The sequence below is a fragment of the Malaclemys terrapin genome, chromosome 14 (assembly GCF_027887155.1).
Source record: "Malaclemys terrapin pileata isolate rMalTer1 chromosome 14, rMalTer1.hap1, whole genome shotgun sequence".
NCBI classification, from domain to species: Eukaryota; Metazoa; Chordata; order Testudines; family Emydidae; genus Malaclemys; species Malaclemys terrapin.
In genome coordinates, this window is record NC_071518.1 from 13,260,296 (window position 1) to 13,274,016 (window position 13,721).

The 13,721-nt window shown below is 44.0% G+C and overlaps 1 protein-coding gene across 1 annotated transcript in view; it reads right to left on the reverse strand.

The window, feature by feature from the left end:
* Positions 1 to 13,721, reverse strand: part of VAT1L (vesicle amine transport 1 like) — an 88,531-nt gene that overhangs the window by 50,774 nt on the left and 24,036 nt on the right. Inside the window, exon 4 of the mRNA XM_054049397.1 lies at positions 6,708 to 6,850. Coding sequence (XP_053905372.1) covers positions 6,708 to 6,850 — 143 coding nt within the window. The remainder of the gene's footprint in view (positions 1 to 6,707; positions 6,851 to 13,721) is intronic.

Consider the following 13,721-nt stretch of genomic DNA (forward strand, 5'->3'; position numbering starts at 1 on the left):
AAAAAAAGCCAAGTGTTAGTAAATGATTGGTTAGCTACACTATTTTTCTTTATTTCTTTCTTCTGGAAAAATGAATGAGGAAGAAGAGTTTAGTGGAGTGGTTAGAATGCTCTAGGTGGTACAGATAATTATGGAGGAAAGAGAAGTTTGGCTTTGTTGAGATTCGACTGGGATAGTATATTACAGGATGATAAAAATATGTTTGTCTGAGCAACAGTGTTGTAACCAGAACTTAGGGAAAGAAGCAGAACATGAGAAGGTAGAAATTATATACTGTTAATCTCTGGCACAGTAGATAGTTGGGAGAGAGAAAATCATCATTTATCACAACAACTATTTTGCATGACAAGGTGAAATAGGGAGGTTATGAAAATAAATCAAGTGTTTATGTAAGTCAGAGAGGCCTGTGAAAGACTACAGCATGGATCATGGGAATGGATGACTGTAATAACAGCATTGGTCTACTTCATAGAAGATATCGACCATGCAGCAGAAGTGCGGTGGGAGTGTTTGCTCACAATACAGTCCAATCCTCGTCATGTGTCATTCAAGTAAACAGTCTCAATTCTTTTCTCACACCAGTGTAGATCAAGAGTAACTTCACTGAGGTCAATAGTTACACTAGTGGGAAGCCAGTGAGAGATGACAATCCAGTGCAAAAACGCTACTGAGGTGACTAGGGGCCGAGTTTACCCTCAGACACATGGGGATGTATTGGTGCTTATAAAAACAGCTCTTAGGTATGAATTTCTTCAGGGAAACAAATAATTCTACATGATACACTCTCATTCATCCCCCATGCAGATTCAGAGAGAAACTTGAAATCTATAGTTTCCACACTAGAAACAAATACTAAATTTGTAACCCCAGTAACGACGGCAGGCACTCACAGTTGTCGTAAGAACATAAATAGGTTAGGGTACAAAAAGATTTATAGGGCTGGTGCCAGATGTATACAGTTTGGCTCCAAGTGAAGTTACTAATTCACCTGTGTGCATGGAAGGAATCATCCATGGGTGGGTCTCCTCTTTTCTGTGGAGGGGGGCACAGGGTACCATCACTCCTGCCCTAGTCTCTAAGGGTTTGGGTATCCATGCATAGGCTGGTGGAATATGTATTGTAGTAAAGAATACAGCCTTGAGCTGTATTGTCCCCTCTTCATGGTGAAAACTACTTTAAGTGTTAAAGGGGCATCATGGAGGCATTGAGAGGTTCATATGTGTGTGGGTGGGGGGGGGGTCAGGGAGTGCACAATGGGGTTGGAGGCACCCTAGATCAGATGCACAGGGGCAGCACTGGAGCATCCTGGGCTTCATTGTATCTTGGGGATTCCATGCTAATTTGGAGGATTCAAAAGGTGCGTGGGGGTGGGGTGGGGGTCAAGCCCCTTGCTTTATCAACAAGAGGGCAAACCCAACCACCCAGATAGAAGAATTCAAAAGAAACTCAGTGGAGAATCTTACGGAGTTTCTTACCGCCTGCGCAGTGTCTCTTGTATAGAGGCACAATCTAGCCTTCAGTCATTACAACTACAATGAAGATCACTGTGCTAACTCACTTTTACACAGCAAACCCCACAGGGGCCGCGATTCAACAGTTTTGACCCTGTCTCCATAGATCTTAAGAGTTTTCAACTGATGGTTAAACATGGGCCTATCAGGATCCTAAGATAATTTGGCCAGCCAGTATAGATGGTTATAACAAACATGCTCTAGCCTGGATAAAAATTGAGGTTATAGCTGAGGTTTTTAAACAGTGATCTAATGTCATACTCTAGTTTACATAATGTCCTTATCTAGCTAAATAATGCTTGTTCAAACATGGCTCAAATCTATGCCCACTGGCCCAGTCATGTTAGAATTCCATTTAGCTACAACCAAGTTTAAGAGAGAATTGTCCATTTGGTAGAAGAACAATCTACCTCTTCATCAACGGCAATTCATACTGAATCTGAGCCCCAGAGTTTGTGCTCATTCGGGCTTTGCTGCTCAGACTTGAACAGTGTACGCCTTTCAGCCTGGCAAGGGTTGAATAGCCAAATTGATCTTTGTATGGAAAGTCCTACACAAAAATTGCAGCATGCCAAATGGATTTGTGGGTATAGATTTGAGTGTGAATGGGTGTCACGCGGCAGGGGAGGGCTGCTTCTGCATTCATCAAGCAAAGTAAAAAAGGGGAAATGGGTCATTTTCTATCTCACTTCTCCTCAGATAGTATGGTTTTAAGTGTCAGATCATGGACATAATTCCGTTTTGGATCTCTGTTCTACTAGGTCCCTGCACTGAGTCAAACCAAGCTTAGAGAGAAGTCAACAGGAGCCATCCACATGAATCCAAGGGCAGAATATGGCTACAATTTGTGCAGCAGAGGAGTTGAAATGTTATATGGTTCCAATAGATAACCTTGTTTGCAAGCATTTCTGAACTATAGCTCAGTATTTACCAGCAGGGCCGGCTCTAGGCACCAGCTTAACGAGCAGGTGCTTGGGGCGGCCAAGGGAGAGGGGCGGCACATGCGGCAATTCGGGGGCGGTAGGTCCCTCACTCCCTCTAGGAGCGAAGGACCTGCCGCTGAACTGCCACCGCCGATAGCGGGTTTTGTGTTTTTTTTTTGCTTGGGGAGGCAGAAATGCTGGAGCCGGCCCTGATACCAGCCAAAAAACCAATATCTTTTTTCAGGTGCAAAAATATAACCAGACAACGTTTGGAGCTATTTTTTAAAAAAGAGAGAGAAATATTAGTTACTCTAATGTTGCTAGTAACAAGATCTAATTTCACATTTCTCTGCACTAACTAAACCTGTGAGCGCCCGCCTCCAGTGTGACTAAAACCTGCTATTCTACTTTATAACCAAGTAAATAACTCTAGTAGTTGTCAATTATTTACCTGTTCTCTTTAATTAAACAATTACACAAACCACTGGCACATTATTCTAGGATAATTATACCCTGGGGACTATCAAAGGCATAAGGTGCAGTCAACAGTTTCTAATCCCCCAAAGCAACTATTAGCTTGTGATGACCATACCTCTTGCAATTGCCTAACTGCTATTAGATAAAGTCAGAGAACAGGGAAAGCTTTATGACCTATAAACAATTTTTCATTTTCCTCAGAAAACAGAGATAAAGCTCTCAAATGTCTGCTGGAAACACATTACAAAGAGCCACAAAACATGAGACTTCTTCCCTTAGTAGTGTAACAGTTAGACACTGCTGATTTTTGTGGGCCAATAATTTCTCCAGGTGGGTAAAGTAATATCTTTTATTGGTCCAACCTCTGTTGGTGAAAAAGAGAAGTTACTGAGATACACAGAGTTCTTCTTCAGGTCTGCTCAGCTCTGTGTGCTCAAAAACTTCTCTCTTTCACCAAACAGGCCTTGGTCCAATAAAAGCCACCTTCTCTCTCTAATATCCAATGATCGGCACTGCTCAACAACAGTGAACACAATTTTTTCTACAGTTACACAGTTTGATGAGCATTCATTTGTAAACACATGATACTTAACGTACCCTTTCAGAATGTAATCAGGGCAGTGAATGTAACTTTATTGTAAACATCATCCCAGTCATTGTTACTTCAGGATTTTGATATAAAACAGACTTTGAAGTAGAGCCACTGCTCTCTGGCAACCAAGCCATCTATCTACTAGAGCTGGTCAGGAATTTTCCATCAAAATGTTTTGGCCAATGGAAAATCCAGTTCCTGCACGATCAACATTTTCCATTTCCTGATTTGAGACAAAACCAAAAATTCAAAATATTGGCATTTCCCATGGGACGGACATTTTGATTTTCCACAGCTCTGCCACCTACATTTCAGTGACACACTCACCACCCTGCCAGTATAGTCACAGCAAACATAAAGAGGAAATGTAACATTTCACATGTATGTTTTACCTTCTATTCCAAATGGCCTCAAATCACACACCCTGGGGACTGATCACAGGGGAACATCCACTAGTAGTAAACCACAGGGAAAGCTACAAATAGCTGCCAGGCATTTTAATGGACCCCATGTAGCAAAATTTCTCTCCACTATAACTGGGTTCCACTGTAATAATCCCTTGGAACAGAACAATGACCACCTACCACCAGAGGGAGTGGGGCATTCCAAGGAGATTGTATCTTCCTCTCGTGGAGCACAGGAGAAGTCAGTGTCCCCTGGATAAGGAGCAGGGGCTGGTTTTGAATTCTGATGAAAATTTTCTTCAAAATGTCAAATGTTGAAGAGGGACAAATTTCTGTGAACGTTTCCCGCCCCCCCCGCCCCATTTGTTCAAATGGCCCTAGTACAGTGGGAAGTAGGTGACTCCTGGTCTGCTGCAGCTGCTTCCAGAGGGAAGTGAAGAGGAGCCAGACCATCATGCTACAGCAGCTCCCCACTTGCAGTGAAAATTCACCCCCAGCAGCTTCCAGTGGGGGTGAAGTGAGGTCCTGTGAACAGTCCAGGGCTGAAGAGGTGGTGCTGGGTGGATATCCTTTGCCAGACAACTCTTCTCCTCATCTATTGAAACTTCATGTCGAATTAAATTTTCTTCTGATGTAAAAAGGCCTTTGTTATGGTCCTGATTCAACTCCCCCTGAAGTCAGGGAAAGCCTTGGCAGTGAACTTAATGGGAGTTGAAAAGGTGTTAAGGGGGTGATGCAGAGCATTCACATGCATACCCCAGCGTACCAAGTGCAGCTGCCACAGGTGAGTTTAACAGTAGACAGTCAGACTACTCAACCCATGTAGGATGAAAGAGTGACGAATATTGTATCCAGCTGACAATGCAGAGAATACTTGTGAGTAATTGCACTGTGCTTCCCACACTAGAATTAGGTCAGGATATGGGGACTAAACACCCTGATCTTACAGAGGAGTGCCACAGGATCTTCAACAGCCATGAATGAAGAAGACTCCTCCAAAAGTTCTCATAGTTCCCCCCCCCAACACCAAGCTGGTGCAGCAATGATTGAGAAGGAAGCATGCCACCTACCAAATACCCAACACCACTTCCTGTGGCCTATGTTCTTTTTGGGGGAAATCCCATCTACATGCTGAGCCTGCTTAGCTTATGAGATCCACTCTGATCCCAACCCAAGGTGGTATAAGCTACAAACTTTGCATATATTTTGATGCAGCATCCCTTATGGAGAACCCACACAACATACTACAGGGGTATGTGCACGTGCAATGGACGTAGAAATTTCTTTTGCTCCCTCCAGCTGATTGAGGTAGTGTATCAGTGCACTCAAGACATACGTAACAACAAATCATCTTTATTTCTAAAGTAGAATTAGAAAACAGCAACGACATCAAATATTTGTTTCTAGAATTAGAGAAAATTTTCTTTACTTTCCCTGTCAAATATATCCCTTAGCAGCCAAGATTAATCAGACTAACCCAAAATAACTGCAAGCATTTGTGAAGAAACTGAAGCCTAGGTGATAACTTCAAGAGGCTACCAGATGACTAACATTAAAGCAAACAAAATCTAAGTATTCACAATTCAACCTGACACCATAAACTCAAGATACTAGCGGTTTGCACAGTATAAGAACCTAGACAGACAGAATCACACAAGAGAATTCCCAAACATTTTGAATCAATTGCATCAAATCAACGAAAAACAACTTAAGTGAACAGCAATAATGAAAGACTATCAGCCTACAGGAAAATAATATGAGATTAGATTCCCCCAATCAATTTTTTTGTTCTCTTTCATTTAATTCCTTTGGCTTGTGGCAGGTATCTAAGTGAACATGATCAATAAAGCCGGATGTCGGATTGTAAAGGAAGAGGGAGATACTGATTTGCTATAATTATCTTTTCATTGGAAAGACAGAGAATATCTAGATTAGATCTGTGATTGTTCCAAAACCAACCTGTTTAATCGGTTCTCATATATATGCTTAACTCACTTTTCATAGTAATTTGCTAGCTCTGAGTTGGACAAACTACGGCCTGTGGGCCACATCCAACCTGCAGGACCCTCCTGCCCAACCCCTGAGCCCCCAGCCCCTTCCCTGCTGTTCCCCCTCCCGCGCAGCCTCAGTTCACTGCGCCGCCAGCACAATGCTCTGGGTAGCAGGGCTGCGAGCTCCTGGGGCAGCGCAGCTGCAGAGTCGCGACCTGACCCGGTGCTCTGTGCTGTGCAGTCGTGTGGCTGGCTCCAGCTGGGCGGTGCGGCTGCCTGTCCTGGTGCTCTGGGTGGCGTAGCTGTAGCGCCTCCAGCCACTGGTGCTCCAGGCAGCGCGGTAAGGGGGCAGGAAACAGGGAGAGTTGGACAGAGGGCAGGGGAGTTCGGGGGGTGGTGGTGTAGATAGGGGCAGGGGTGTAGATAGGGGTTGGGAAGGTCAGAGGGCAGGGAACAGGGGGGTTGAATGGGGCCAGGTGTCCCGGGAGGGCAGTCAGGAAGGAGAGATAGGGCTGGATGGGGCGGCGAGGGGACAGGGAGCGGGGGTTGGGGGTGGATGGGGCAGGGGTCCGTCAGGGAACAGGGGAGTTTGGATGGGGCAGCTGTCCTGGGGGGGGCCCCCATCAGGGGGTGAGAGGCAGGGGGGTTGGAGAGAGGGAGGGGCCAGGTCACACCTGGCTGTATGGGGAGGCACAGCCTCTCCTAACCGGCCCTCCATATAATTTCAGAAACTCGATGTGGCCCTCAGGCCAAAAACTTTGCCCACCCCTGTGCTAGCTACTACTTGATAATCAAAATAAAACCCTTACCTCTTTACTTCTTGGACATAGTCTGCATTTCTGTCAAACAGGTGAGTTACTGAATCTTTGATTGCTTCATGCTTGAAAGAGGAAGCTGTTCCAAAAACAGTAACACTAGGGATCGTTGAGCAGAGCTGAGCTACGGCTTGACCCTGCAAATATATTGTTATATCAGTTCCACTGACAAAGTCAATTACTTGATTTCTGCCTGCCAATCACTCATAATACAATAAAATCCCGGGCTGGCCATATGCAGTTTTTGAAAAACTTTCTTTATATCCTGGTCAGACATTTCACACTCACACAGTAAAACAGATGTAAACCCACGCATATCCAGAAAAATATTCTTTGGGGATAAAATTAGTTTAACAAGTGATAAATTATACTGGAAAAACTACCACACATATATCCCCTTCACAATGGTATTTTGAAGTAAATTCAGCTATTGTAAAATGTTCCAGTTAAAGGGACAGCATCCACTTAAAATGATACTTTCGCATGAAAGACATTTACATACTGCTGCTGCTGTAGCACCTAAATGATCATTACTGAAGGATTATCAGAAAACTATTTCTATTTTTTTCCAGTTTGTTTACTATGGGCATTTGCCAGCATCGTAGGCCAGATTTTTTAGCGTACATTGGGGAAATCCACAATGATCAGTGGATCTTATGCTCACCTGTATGATGTGCAGCTTTAGGCTTTGAAAGCTTTCAAACACGTTTGTAACTTGTGTCACTAGACGCATGTGAGCAGTGGAGAACTCATTTTACTTAAAATTACGTTGGGTGCACTGAGTAAGAGCTAAAGTCTCACAGAGTCAATGAGACTTAGGATTCTAAGGCCCAGGTTCTCACAAGGTATTTAGGTTCCTACCTTCCACTGATTTAATTAAAACCAGTGGGAGTTAGGCACCTAAATACCTTATGGATCTGGGCCCTTATGAACAAGCAGGATATCACTGTTTTCCTGGTACAGTCGTTTTCCTCCATTTGGGTGGGTTTTTACATAGCAACAAAACAAAGAACAATGGTTATTATTAGAATAGGATATGAAATTGTAATTGTTGGTGTAGTACCTGAAATTACTTAACTCATGTGTGAAGAAATGAACATGGTTTTAAGTTAACGGTATCACTTAATAAAGAAAGGAAGGTTGGAGAGGATGCAGTAGAGCAGGGGTCGGCAACGTTTGGCACGCGGCTCGCCAGGGTAAGCACTCTAGCGGGCCGGGCCAGTTTATTTACCTGCTGACGCGGCAGGTTCGGCCGATCGTGGCCCCCACTTGCCACGGTTCGCCGTCCCGGGCCAATGGGAGCAGCGGGAAGCAGCGCGGGCGAGGGATGTGCTGTCCGCGGCTTCCTGCCACCCACATTGGCCCGGGGCAGCGAAGCATCCCTTTGAAGCATCTGGCATTGGCCACTGTCGGAAGACAGGACTAGATTGACCATTGATCAGACCCAGTATTGCCATTCTTATGTTCACCATTTACATGTAGATATTCATCTTACTAAAGCTGCAGTCAACCTATAGAAGAGTAACTATCTCCCTTTCAGTTTCACCATTTCCAATTTAAAGTAGAACTGACAACAATGGGATCAACCTAATTTGACAAACTGTGTTATGAGACCCTAAGGTACAATGAAAAATATATGCTTCCAGCCATGTGCTTGAGCTTGGAGATTTTACATAATTGTTTCCCTAAGTTTTTGTCTCTAATAAGCCAACTTTCACCCTCTATATGATTATCTTCACTAGTCCTTCCATAGAAACACTATAAGTAATGTTGACAATCCTCTTTGCCCTTGATCCTTTGGAACATAATTTTAGCACATGCAACACAAAAATAAATAAATACTGTACTGAAAAGGAAGTTGATTAGCACACTTTTTGCTACTTGTTTTTGACATCTTTTCCCCAGGAGGGGCATAGCATGTGGGTTCTGGAGAGCATTAATTTTATTAAGTATGGTCTGGGAGCATGGCATTAAAATCTGTACATCTTCTTTAAAGATTCTGAAAATGTTTGGAGGTGGCTTGGGCTAATCATGTACCACATTTCTTCTTCTACAGGGAAAGTTCTGCTTACCTTAAAAAAAAAAATTATGGTAGGTTTCAAATGTTCAATCTTGATAAACAACTAGGGCAGTTTGGTGCTGCTATATCAAGGTTATGTAGTTCTAGTGAGGAAGTCATAGTTTATTCGCTCAAGTGTCTTTAGAAATGTGATCACACAAAGCAGTTAGGTGTTCTCTCAGTAACTTTCGGTAGTCAAATGCAAAGGCAATTTTAGGCATCTGCAATAAACAGCAACCGTCAAAACTCCACCCCTGGTATCATATGAATACTACAAGCTAGAACAGTGTTTCTCAAACTGGGGTCACCGCTTGTGTAGGGAAAGCCCCTGGCAGGCCGGGCCGGTTTGTTTACCTGCCCTGTCCGCAGGTCCAGCCGATCGCGGCTCACACTGGCCGCGGTTCGCTGCTCCGGGCCAATGGGAATGGCTGGAAGTGGCGCGGGCCAAGGGATGTACTGGCCACCGCTTCCAGCGGCTCCCATTGGAACTGCAGCGGCGAACCGCAGCCGGTGGGAACTGCGATCGGCCGGACCTGCGGACGCGGCAGGTAAACAAACCGGCCCGGCCCGCCAGGGGCTTTCCCTACACAAGTGGCGACCCCAGTTTGAGAAACACTGAGCTAGAAAAATAAAGTCATATTTTCATGGTATTTTTAAACTTTAATTGAGTGGGAGGCATTCAAAATACACTATCTGGCCTAGTGTACCAGCAATAACCACAGCATCTTGCTATGCTTACAATAGGAGACAAGTGTGTGAGAGACAAACATTGCATTTTTAAACATGCCTACTCTACCTGTTTTATCAGTAACCCTTTACTTGAGGATTGGATGCCTGTTAAATGAGGGATGAGGAAGGACTTTCAAAGATATTTCACGGTTGAGGTTAGTTTGTGCCATTTACTCAAATGCCTTTTAAAGGTAATTTTGTCATTTTATAGCAGAGGAGTTGAGCCCCTGTAATCTTGCAAGCTTTTTTTTTTTAAATGTATTCCTTTTAGGATGATCTAGCAGAAAGTATGAAATGTCTTGCAGTATTTTGAACTGGTCATGTTGCTTAAGCTCTCCTGAGCTATGAAATACAATTGCAGCCGCTGCTTCCTGCTGACTTTCACAATATGATAATCTGAATTTAATAAAGAAAAGTCACGTAGCTCTTTGGTAGAGCCTGGAACAAGGAGCAAATGAGACACAAAATGAATCCGGATTCTCCTCCCACTTAAAATGAGACTAATTCAATAGTTACTCCTGATCTAACTGAAAACTAGAGCAGGTTGGAAAAAATAATTTTTTTCTTCAGTTTGCGGATTCACCACAATCGAAACATTCTGTGGAGACAGCTCATTTTTCAGTAAGTTCCTCCGAAACCCAGGCAGATTTCAAAACATGCCCAGGCTTTCAGAGTCACAGACCCCAAGGCTTCCAGGTTCTCCTGCTCTAGGATAATCCACCTGGTAGGCTGAAGGGGAGCTGGGAGCCTGAAAGTGCTGGCTATCCCAAGCTCTGGGGCTCCCTGCTCAGTTATGGCTGCCAAGTCATCCAGACTCGTGGTTCCCTTTCTTCCCACCAGGAAGAATTTATTCTGAAGTTATCTACATTATCTACATATGAGACATTTCCATTTTTCTGTGTCACAGAATTTTGAAAAAAAAAATTGTTTTGTTTTCAATCGGAGCAAAACCAAACTTTTGAATTCTGAAATCCCCTGTGAAATGGAATTCCATGCTGCACCCAGGAGCACTGAAAGCAGAATAATCAGGCCAGAAGCAGAGCTCTGCAAAACTTTCATATCAAGATCAGCTTTTGCCTGATTTCATTACAATCTCTCTCCAGGCGAGGTGAGAAGTGTTTCTAATCAGCTGGGTCAAGTTATGAGTGAATGCACTCTGTAAGCAGGGGGGGGGGGAAGAGTCTGATGGATATTCACTTCCATCAGATGGTTGTGACAAGAAAGCAAGTACAACTATGTGTAGTATTCACTAAGCTTTTTATTATTATTATTATTATTATTCACAAGCAAGATGTGGAGAGTGAGTCAAAACAAATTAACCACCCACTCTTACAAGGCCTCTGTACGTAGGGCTCCCATTGAAACTAAAGGGCTCATAGGCTTAGGCCCAAAATACACAGGACCCCTTGCAAACTAAGGTCCAGATCCTGCAAGCAGCTCCTTGTGGATGGAAGCTCCTGGGCTTGGGCAGAATTCCATAGAAGTCAATGGAGCTCTACATTGGTGCAGGAGTCCTCTTGTGGGGAGCTATTTGCAGGATCTGTGCCTTAAATGGTCTGAGTTTTACATCTCTAGTCACAGTGGGCTTTAAATGCTCTGAATTAACATGGAAAAATTGTATTTTCTTGAGGCGGGGGAAGGAGATATTGCATAAACACTGAATTGCTTACATTTGGAACAGAATATAGAGTTATCCCTACAGTTATTTTGTTAAAACAGATGCACAGAAGACATATTTATAAGCCACATTCAGCCTCTGATTGCACCTGTGTAATCTCACTGAGACCTGGAGGCAAGAACTGGCACTGTGATTCTAATAATTATGTCTGGCTGAATTTAGCAAACCCTTGCTATATTTCTAGCCAAAGGTTGGCATTTGTAAACTGCCTGCATGATTTGTAAGATCATTCATGTATAAACACACTTATTGTTCATTCCAACCAGAACTCCTGGTGATATACAAGTAAATATCAGTAATCAGTGCTTTTATTTACACTAGGATAAGTAGATAGCCCTGTGATGTTATCCTCCCACATAATGATGAATGTAATTTTCACTGGAAGTCCTTTCAGTGGTGTTTTTCAGGAAAGGATATTGTTACTACTAATACTATGGTAACCCCTAGAACAGGGGTCGGCAACGTTTGGCATGCGTGGCAGGCCGGACCAGTTTATTTACCTGCTGACGCGGCAGGTTCGGCCGATCACGGCCCCCACTCGCCGCGGTTTGCCCTCCCGGGCCAATGGTGGCAGCGAGAAGCGGCGCGGGGTGTGCTGGCTGCAGCTTCCTGCCGCCCCCATTGACCCTGGACGGCGAACTGCAGCCAGTGAGGGCCGCAATCGGCCGAACCTGCCGCATCAGCAGGTAAATAAACTGGCCCAGCCTGCCAGGGTGCTTACCCTGGCGAGCCGCATGCCAAACGTTGCCGACCCCTGCCCTAGAAGCTTCAAGACTGGGCCCCTCTTGTGCTAGGTATTGTATAAATATACAGCAAGAGATAGCACCGGTCCCAAAGAGCTTACAAACTAAGCCGACAGTGAAGCAAAGGACGGGAGAAATGGAGAATGAAACCGAAACAGAGTGATTAAATGACGTGCTTGAACGTAACACACGAAAACTATGGTACAGCCAGGAACTGAACCCAAGTCTGTTTCAAAGCACAGGCCATCTTTTCTCGCTGTCATCTGCCATTTTTGCTTGAGAGGGAATTCCTCATCCCTCAGAAACCATAGGGAATTCTTTTACTAGTCTCACACTCACTTCTACCTTCAATTGTCTATATTGTTTTGAATCCAATTTTAACCTCTCTCCTGAAAGAAAATTACACCATGAGCTTATAATGGAAACAAGATCTGGCTTTTGTATCTTTCTCTTTGTGGCCACACTTCTGCTATGGGACTGGTTTCATTTGGTGCCAATTTCCATTTTGATGCCTCCTAACCAGACCGGACTGGTATGAACCATGATGATAAATGGATATTTTGTGAAGGACGCTAGTGAAGTAAAACTCCGACCTTCTCATTGTTCTATAATATAATTAGTTTTCTGCATACAGTCCCTCTAACTTGGGAGGAAAAGGGAGAATAAATGTTCCCTGAATCAAAAACACTGAATACTGAAAAGGTCAAACTATTATAGTAGAAAGTCACTTTATACAGGGTATATACAGGATGTAAAAATTCCCAAAGTTTCACATTTCCAAGAGAGTGCCACGCCATTAGGAAAATGCACAAGAAGAAATGACGCGTGCCAAACCTGCTGAAGATTGGGTGGTGCACCCATTGTAGATACAAGCCTGACCAAAACCCCAGACTACAACATCCCTCTGACTCTTGAGGGTGTTCCAAGTCCAAAGAGAAAGATAACCCTTACCTTTATAGTGGGCTGAAACAAGAACCCTGAAGAGTCTGGAGGCAATTCTAAGAAGGACTCAGACTTTCCCTTATCCCCCTACTCCTCCATTCTCAGGACAATTGACCTTAACTTAATATCCCTTTTCTCTTTTGGAGATGTAATTCACACATACATCTGCGACCCTCACATACCAAGATATAGGGCCAGATCCCAATACGAGACCCTACATGCTTTTTCCAATGAAGTCAAGTACCTGTGGACTCAAATACTTAACTAAAGATATGTAGAATTTGGTTGCATGCCAAAACAGTGCTGTGGCTATGCAAATCTCTCTTAAATCTCCTTTCTAATCCCTTAACTGATTTAGTTACCTTCCAGCATAGTTCAGATTAAGAGTTCATGTTTATGAGGTTACACATTTTAATTACAAATACCTGAGGGTCCAGTCCTGGGCCCCTTGCAGAACTTGAGTAAATGGGATGTGCATGGAGGACTTCTGCAGAGACTGGAGAGAACAGAATCTTCCCCTCTCCTGCACGGGAGCAGCAGTGGAGCTACTTGGCAACTAACCCTGGTGACTAACTGCTGCACATTCTCTACAAGGAGCACAATTTGGCCAGAGGAGTCACCCAGTTGAGAATATGCCAACCACAGCCCATATCTCCAGCTTGCTAGGATAGTTCCACTGGAGAGAACATCTTTGTAATCGATGCAGAACTGAGAGGGCTTCCAGTGTGGTTCTACTGTGAAAGGAACAGGTAGGACATCAGCAGCTCCACTGCTGGTTAGCCTTCTGCCTGCATCCTGGACGTTGCGGGGGTGGGGAAGCAAGCAGGATTTTACCAGAAGTAATGACTTTTGCTCTG